Below are 8,066 nucleotides of genomic sequence, written 5' to 3'. Positions count from 1 at the left end.
CGGCTGCTGCCGCTGCTGGGGCTGCTGCTCGGCGGCGCCTCCCGGGCTCCCGGCAAGTCGCCGCCGGAGCCCCCCAGCCCGCAGGGTGAGTCTTGGCCAGGAGGGGCAGCGATCGCGGGCCTGCGCCCCCTCCATCGGGCCCCCGCCCGCCAGCCCCCTCATCGCTGGGCTCGTGAATTGGGGGGGTACTCTGTTTCCTGGGTTTGGGTGGGGGGAGCCGAGCGACTTCGGGTGGGCGCTTACGGGGGAGAGGAGGAAGGGAGAGGGAGAGACTGCCAGGGCGGGGGTCTTGGGGAGACACAATGGAGAGAGCGGGGGTCCCCCGGCTCCGCGCCGCCGCCCCCTCTCGCCTTGTTTTTCTCTCTCCTGGTCCTCGAGGCGCTGCTGCCTGAGCCATTGTCTACCGAAGACACCCGCCCAGGGGCGGGCTGGGGCGGGCGCCCGCTCCGCAGCCCCCTGCGGGTTCCTCGCTCCCGACGCGGGCTGGGTGGGGGCGCAAGCAACGGCTGCCACCTCGGACCCGGACGGGGGCTGGGCGCCTTGAGCTGGGTTGGAAAGGGGGGGGGAGGGGGGAAGGGGGAGTGGGTGAGGCAGTGGGCGGATTGACTGCTCGAATGGGGTTCTTCGCTTTGGAGCCTAACAGCCCCCGACCGGCCCCCCTCCCGGGTTCAGAATTGGGGGTGTACCAAAGAAACGCTGTCAAACCTTGAGGGGGAGGGCATGCAGTTTGGGGGAGATCTGGAAAAGGGGATCCGCGGTGATTGCCAGCCAAAGCGCATGGCAGGGCTGTGGCGGCGGAGCCATGCTGAGCTGGCTAGCTGGCGGTGGGCTGTGCGGCGAGGAGGGCAGGTGCCTGGGTTCCCGTCCAGCAGGCCACCAGCCACTCCTATGCCCAGCCCGCCCCCAGGTCACCCCTCCTCATCTAACCTCTCCATCGCAGTGGAGGAGAGCCTCCCGGCGCCTCACGGGCCCAGGTGGGTGTGTGAGGTGGGGGTGGGGTGGTCTCCTGCAGCGAGAGAGGGTGGGAGAGCTAGACCATGACTCCCTACTGACGCCTGGGTTCTCAGGGGCCTCCGCCCACTCTAGCCCTGTGCCCACCTTCCAGCCCCTTGCCCCACCACCGCGGCGACTGTTCCCACTGTGGACCCTGCCTGGAACGGTGCTCTCCATTCCTCATCTCCCCACCAAGGAGCTGACAGGAAGAGCAAGGGGGGGTGTCTGGATGAGGGAAGTGGGGTCCGGATGAAGGGAGGGGGTCGGATTTCCTCCTGGAATGAGGCAGGGCTGAAGCCAGGAGAGGCGAATATTGTATGGAATGTCAGGCTTGAGAAATGGGGAAGGCTCACCTCTGGCCTCAGTCTTCCCTGCTCTCTGCGGGAGGAGAGGAGGGTTTGATGGTTAGGAAGGGGGCCCCTGGGTTCTCAAGAAGCCTCTCCTTCAAGTCCTGTACCCCAGGGGAGGGGGCCCAGGGCACTGGCTGGAATAGAGCCAGGATAGGGCCCTCTCCCAGGCCACTGGCTGGAGAGCCCAGGTTGAGGGGAAGCGGGAAGAGAATCTGCTGGACACCTGCCCACCCCTTCCCACCAATGTCTCCTTCAGGCCTGCCCATCCCCCCTGTCGTGTTCCTTGGGCCCCTTCCCCTCTGAGGCTCTGATCCTGGAACCCAAAGCATTCCCTCAAATGACCATATTCCAGACTCCTGGGTCCCCTTTTCCCAGCTGCTCCATCCAGCTGCTCCTGGCTGGGGTAGGCGTGGGGAGTAGCCAAGCCCCTCTGGCTTCTCAGAATTCCTCCTGGGTGGTAGTGGAGGAGGGGCAGGGAGCCTGTCAGCTCCGGGGAAAAGCAGAGAGTAGGACAGAGTCAAGTGTGTGCACCCACCCTGCCAAGTTGGGCTTTGGCCTGGGAGGGGTGAGGGAGGTGGGTTCAGAACAGCTGGATGGGATGCCAGGGCCAGGCGTGTCGCTGGCCCTGGGGTTGGAAGCCTGAGACAAGACACCTGTCACTGTTGAGTGTCAGACCCCACCCACGAGTCCCCCTTACCTCCCCATGCCCTGTAGCCCTGAGCTTCCAAGAAACGTGGACTCCCCTAAGTTTGTGTCCAGCACCCAACCCACTCCCCACCCATCTCCTGGGCCCTGCAATAAGGCGTCTGTACCTTTCTAGGTATAGACACCTACTCTCATTATTAGCAGCAAGGTAGGGATGAGGTATGTTCTTGAGGGAGGGACCTTGCTGAGTGAAGAGAAGTAGATGGTAACATGGATCAGAGAGGCTGCCTGGGGAATACGGCACGGCAACTCCAGGCCTGGTCCCCACCGGGTCACTCTGCGCTTAGGACACCTGCAGGCCCACCCTGGACAAACTGTCGTGGGTCTAGGGGAGGAGGTGGCTGGAAAGCAAAAGACTTGGGACTTCTCTTCTCAGCCCTCTCCACACCAGTCTCCCTTGGGCCTGGGTCAGCCCCCCAGATTTCCTTCCCCTTGCCAGGGCCCCAGCTCTCTGCCCATCTCCTGGGAGGAATGAGGGCGTTGCCATGGTGACTGACTTGTAGCTGACCAGCTGGGAGGGGGCAGGCAGTACTCATGAGGGGGAGGGGTCAGGAGGTACTTGTTTGGGCTTAGGGCCTGGGGTGAGTCCCTAAATCTGAAAGGAAACAGGCTTGTGCAAAGGATTCTGGGAAGAGGATGAATGAGGGGAATGACCAGCTCCCAAGTGTCCCCTTTCCCAGCCTTTTCTTCAGAACCAGAACTCTGACCCAGACTCCCTCCCTGCCCTTTTCATTGGCTGAATCTTGATCTCTCTCCTCTCCATCTGCAGACCCTCGGTCCTCTGCTTAGCCCTTCTTTCTCAGCCCTCGTCCCTCTCCCCTCGCTGACACCTGCCCCTTTGGGTCCAGTGGTTAAGAATTTGGGTCTAGAGTTAGACTCCCAGGTTTGGGCCCCAGGTCATCGCCTGTTAACTGCAGTGCAAGTATGTAAACTTTGAGCCTCAGCCTCTGTATCTGTAAAATGGACTAAGAACATATTTGAGGGAGTCTAATACATCATTGACTGTAAGATGCACCATTATTTCATGTGCCAGTAAGAAAAGAAAAAAATACTGCCAGTTGTAATCATGACATCATCAATCATTGGCATAATCTGAGTTCAGAAATGTTAAAATGCGGAGAAATTGCATGTGTTAGCACCACCTACCTCACAGGCTGATGTGAGGTTTAAATGAGGGCCCTACCAATGCTCTTACCAAACCTTGTCTCGCCGGGACCCCAAAGCTGCACCTAACCCACAGCCCCCTCCTCTGATGGTGGGGCTCCCTCCAGTTCTCTTCTCCCCCCTTCCTCCTCACTCTCCTCACCCCACAGAGATCCTGATCAAGGTGCAGGTGTATGTGAGCGGGGAGCTGGTGCCCTTGGCCCGGGCCTCAGTGGATGTGTTTGGGAACCGGATGCTGCTTGCCGCCGGCACCACGGACTCAGAAGGCGTGGCCATTCTGCCCCTCAGCTACCGTTTGGGCACCTGGGTGCTGGTCACTGCTGCTCGCCCTGGCTTCCTCACCAACTCTGTGCCCTGGCGTGTTGACAAGTTGCCCTGTGAGTGCAGGGGCAGGTGGAGGGGGGAGCAGCAGCTGACCCCATCAGCCCCTTCCCAAAATAGTCCTCAGGGGTGGAGGGGGCAGGCTTTCCAGCAGCTGCTGCCCAGGCTGGGGTACACAGAGGGGGCTGAAGGAGGATGAAGTCACTGGGATTCAGATGGAAGGGGTGCCTGGCCTGGGGTTGGCTGGTGGGGGGGGGGCTTCTCTGGTGCTGACAGGCCACCCCTCCCACAGTGTATGCATCAGTCAGCCTCTACCTCCTCCCCGAGCGGCCGGCCACCCTCATCCTCTATGAGGACCTGGTGCACATCCTCTTGGGCTCTCCTGGTAAGGCTCCTCTAACTCCCCTCCCCCACCTGATACCAGCTCCTCTTCGTCCCGCCTGACCTGGGTATAGAGAGCTCCACTCTTTCACACGTTAGCTGGATGCCCTTGAGCAAGTCCCTTAACCTCTCTGAGCCTTAGTTTGTTCATCTGTAAGATGTGGATATTGATAGCATCTATATCATCAAATTGAAGTAAGGATTAAATATCATCAAACGTGCAAAGAAGAAAAAACAGCACAGAAGGTGGTCAATAAATGTCAATTATTACTGGGGCTTCTCGTGGTTTCTATTCTCCCTCTACTCCTGCTGTTAGAATCCCCACTCGCTGCCACCTGTTTCACTGGTGGATCTACATGTATTTCTTGTGCACCTGCCGGGTGCCTGGCTATGTTAGAAGGCTGCAAGGGGGTCATTCCACAGCTACTGGACAACTGTCAAGTGCAAGGCCACAGTGGTACCTGTCTACTCACAGCTTCGGTCTCTGGGCTGCGCCAGGCATTGTGTCTGGGGCTGGGGAACAATGGGAAGGAAGAACTCGCTCCCTGCCTTGTGGAGGTCACAGACCAATAGGAAGACCAACAAACAGATCACTGCAAACCCTCAGCTAATTACAAAGCAGGCAGAGCAATGGAGTAGAGGGCAGCCCCCTTCAGTGTTGAGACAACCCTACCCTGTGAGTGTAGCAGGGCAAGAGAATTTGGGGACAGGTGCTACAGGACCGTGTGGGCCCAGGAGTTGAAGGGGGAGCAAAGGTGCCCTCACTGGAGAGGGATCCAGATGCAGGGGCACAAGTGGACAGCGAGGGTGCAGGGAATGCAGGTGGGTGCCTGGTGCAGGCTGGTTGATCTGGCTAGTACCTGGGAGCCATAGTGGACTTTGGAGAGAGAGAATCCCCCTCTCCAATTTATATTCTTAGCTTGCGCCCTGGTCCCCAAGCTACTGGTTTGCTTATCTTCATCTCCCTGGTCCCTAACCAGAGGCTTCTAAAAACCGTCTGTGGAGGTTTGCAAAATGCAGATGAGGGGCATCTGCCTGGCTCAGTCGGTAGAACATGCAACTCTTGATCTCAAGGTTGTGAGTTCAAGCCCCATGTCAGGTGTGGAGCCTACTTTAAAAAATAATAAAATGCCAAATTATCTCTTTGTTGCCCCCTTGCTTACAGCCCTCCCATGGCCCCCACTGCTTTCCAAGTCAAGCCTCAAGTCCCTCACAAAGCTGTGCCCTGCAGGCCCTACATGTCACTCAGTCACCTGAGGTTGGCCACCCAGCACACTGCCCCATGCCTCTGGGCCTTTCTCTTGTCCGTTCACCTGGAGGTCCCTTTATATCTTATTCTCCGGTGGAGTCTTACTCATCCTGCAAGACTCCACAGGACGTTCCCCAGCTGGGTGGGGGGAGCGCCCTTTGCACCCTATTTTAATGGCAAGGAAGGAAGTTAAAAGGGGCTGAGAAGTTGGGCAGGCACCACACTTACTGGGCTTCAGTTGGGCTCCAGGATTGTGACCCTGGGCAAGTCATGAAACTGCTCCTGTCTCCGTTTCTGCATGTATACAACAGGGTTGATAATGAAAGCACCTCCTTCAGAGGCGGTTGTACTAATGATAGGGGTTAACACAGGAAGCCTGGTTAGAATAGTGTCCACTATATCTTAAAGCTTAATAAATGTTAGCTACGGCCATATTGTATTAGAATTCTGTTTATATGTCCCCTCTACCCCAAGACAGACAGACACACACACCCTAAGCTGTGTAATGCACTAGTCACTAGCCACATGGGGCTATTTAAATAAATTAAAAATTCCTTACATTTTTAAAAATTAAAAATGAACCCAGTTTCTCAGCCACGCGAGCCACCTTTCAAGGGCCCAGGAGCCACACATGTCTAATGGGCACTGTAACAGGAAGCCCAGACAGAGAACGCTTCCGTCCATCAGAGCAAAAAGTTCTACTGGGTGCCAAAATGGACAGTGCTGTGCAAGACTGTGAACTTGAAGGCAGATAATTGTGGATTGTGTCTTATTCAATTTTGTATCCCTAGGACCTAGCACAGTGTCACCACACAGTGCTCAGGAGTAACTGTTTGAGGACCTGAATCTCAGCATTTTATGGGTTAATAAGGACCCAGTGTTTCAGAGAGGGCAGGTAACTTGCTCAGGGTCACGAAGCCAGGGCTAGATGTCAGGTCCATGTCGTTCCCAGGTTAACATTCTATGAATGCCCAGTTCTCTCCCAGGGTCACCACCCGCCCTGACCTTCTCAAGTGGCCTGACCCAACAGCTCCCTTCTCCTCAGATACCTGCTTTCTGCTCTGGTCCCTGGGGAGCCTTGTCCCTGGCCAATCCACAGCAGCCCCCACCTCTCCATCCAGGTGCCCGCTCCCAGCCCTGGGTGCAGTTCCAGCGCCGGGCTGCCCGCCTGCCGGTCAGCTCCACCTACAGCCAGCTCTGGGCCTCGCTCACACCCGCCAGCACCCAGCAGGAAATGCGTGCTTTCCCTGCCTTCCTGGGCACTGAGACCTCCAGCTCAGGTATGCAGGGTGTCAAGCATGGAAGGGATGTCCTCCCCCAACCAGGACTTAACCCTCAGCCTTTGTGTCTCCTTCCCCCCCTCCCCACCCCCTTCCCCCTGCAGGCAATGGCTCCTGGCTAGAGCTGATGCCCCTGGCTGCTGTGAGCGTGCACCTGCTAACAGGCAATGGAACTGAAGTGCCACTCTCGGGCCCCATTCACCTGTCCCTGCCCGTACCCTCAGAGCCTCGTGCCCTTACTGCGGGCACTAGCATTCCAGCCTGGAGGTTTGACCCCAAGAGTGGTGAGTGCCTCAAGGGGTTTAGCTGCTGGAGTCTGGGGGAAGAAAAGTGGGACTTCCCTGGGGCAGAGGTGGGGGGTGGCATTGAGTTGCACGAAACTCCTGCCTCTCCAGGGCTGTGGGTACGCAACGGCACTGGTGTGATCCGGAAGGAAGGCCGGCAGCTCTACTGGACCTTCATCTCCCCCCAGCTGGGGTACTGGGCAGCTGCCATGGCTTCCCCCACCACTGGTGAGAGATTGGGGGGCAGGACAACCATGACAGGGGGCAGTAAGGGAAGGGGAGTTTGGGAGTGTGGACTCCTGAAAAGCCAGGCAGGACATCCACGCCTGGAATGCTAAGCTCTTGCCTGGCACAGGACTGGTCACCATCACATCAGGCATCCAGGACATTGGCACCTACCACACCATCTTCCTGCTCACCATCCTGGCAGCCCTGGCCCTGCTCGTGCTCATTCTGCTGTGTCTGCTCATCTACTACTGCCGGTGAGTGCCTCCCTATCCCCCAGCCTCCCCTCATGCCATGCAGACCACACCTTCTCTGGGCCTGGTGTTGGGCTGAGCGCATGGGCCCCAAAGATGCAAAAAATGCAATTCTAATCTGCAAGGCACTGACAGGAAAGGAGAGCCAATGCACAGGCACAGACCTGAGAGACTGGTGGCTAGAGAAGTTGGGGGGAGAGGAGGCGGGACATTCAGGCCAGGCCCCTCCAACGGCAGCTGCTCCCACCTCAGGCTAGACAGTCCCCTGGTTGGCCTACGTCTCCCCCCAGGTTCTCACAGCACCTCCTACAAGCTAAGGACTGTAGTTTACCTTCAGGGGAACCCCATGGGCAGAGCTGCTGGCAGCTGGGGGAGGGCTCCCACAGACACTCAAGCTCTTCCCACAGACCTCTCCCAAGGCCCACCTGGGTTCCCCAACAGTTCTCTCAAGTCTCAGGCATTCTCCCCACCCCGCCAACTATATCCATCCCTCACCTTGCAACTGCGGGGCTAGGGAGCAGCTCAGGCCTCCCACCTTCTCCTGAGGTCCGGGTCGCCCCTCCCCCCAACACCCTCCAGGAGGCGCTGCCTGAAGCCGAGGCAACAGCACCGCAAGCTGCAGCTGTCGGGGCCCTCTGACGGTAACAAACGAGACCAGGCCACCTCGATGTCCCAGCTCCACCTCATTTGTGGGGGACCCTTGGAGCCCGCCCCGTCGGGGGACCCTGAGGCTCCGCCCCCGGGCCCCCTGCACTCAGCCTTCTCCAGCTCTAGGGACTTGGCCGCCTCCCGGGACGACTTCTTCCGCGCCAAGCCGCGCTCTGCCAGCCGCCCGGCCGCCGAGCCCGGAGGCGCCCGCG

At 58.6% G+C, this 8,066-nt stretch overlaps 1 protein-coding gene across 1 annotated transcript in view; it reads left to right on the top strand.

Annotated features, from left to right (window-relative positions):
* The window catches only part of FAM171A2 (family with sequence similarity 171 member A2), a gene marked incomplete at its 5' end in the record, with an annotated part of 8,371 nt that continues 305 nt past the window's right edge, over positions 1–8,066 (top strand). The window contains 8 exons of the mRNA XM_029927055.1: positions 1–85; positions 3,362–3,589; positions 3,826–3,918; positions 6,285–6,443; positions 6,548–6,727; positions 6,839–6,955; positions 7,083–7,209; positions 7,786–8,063. Coding sequence (XP_029782915.1) covers positions 1–85; positions 3,362–3,589; positions 3,826–3,918; positions 6,285–6,443; positions 6,548–6,727; positions 6,839–6,955; positions 7,083–7,209; positions 7,786–8,063 — 1,267 coding nt within the window. The remainder of the gene's footprint in view (positions 86–3,361; positions 3,590–3,825; positions 3,919–6,284; positions 6,444–6,547; positions 6,728–6,838; positions 6,956–7,082; positions 7,210–7,785; positions 8,064–8,066) is intronic.

The sequence above is a fragment of the Suricata suricatta genome, chromosome 17 (genome assembly GCF_006229205.1).
Source record: "Suricata suricatta isolate VVHF042 chromosome 17, meerkat_22Aug2017_6uvM2_HiC, whole genome shotgun sequence".
Taxonomy (NCBI): Eukaryota; Metazoa; Chordata; class Mammalia; order Carnivora; family Herpestidae; genus Suricata; species Suricata suricatta.
The sequence above is the reverse complement of the archived record's forward strand: the minus strand, read 5'-3'. Positions and strand labels throughout refer to the sequence as shown.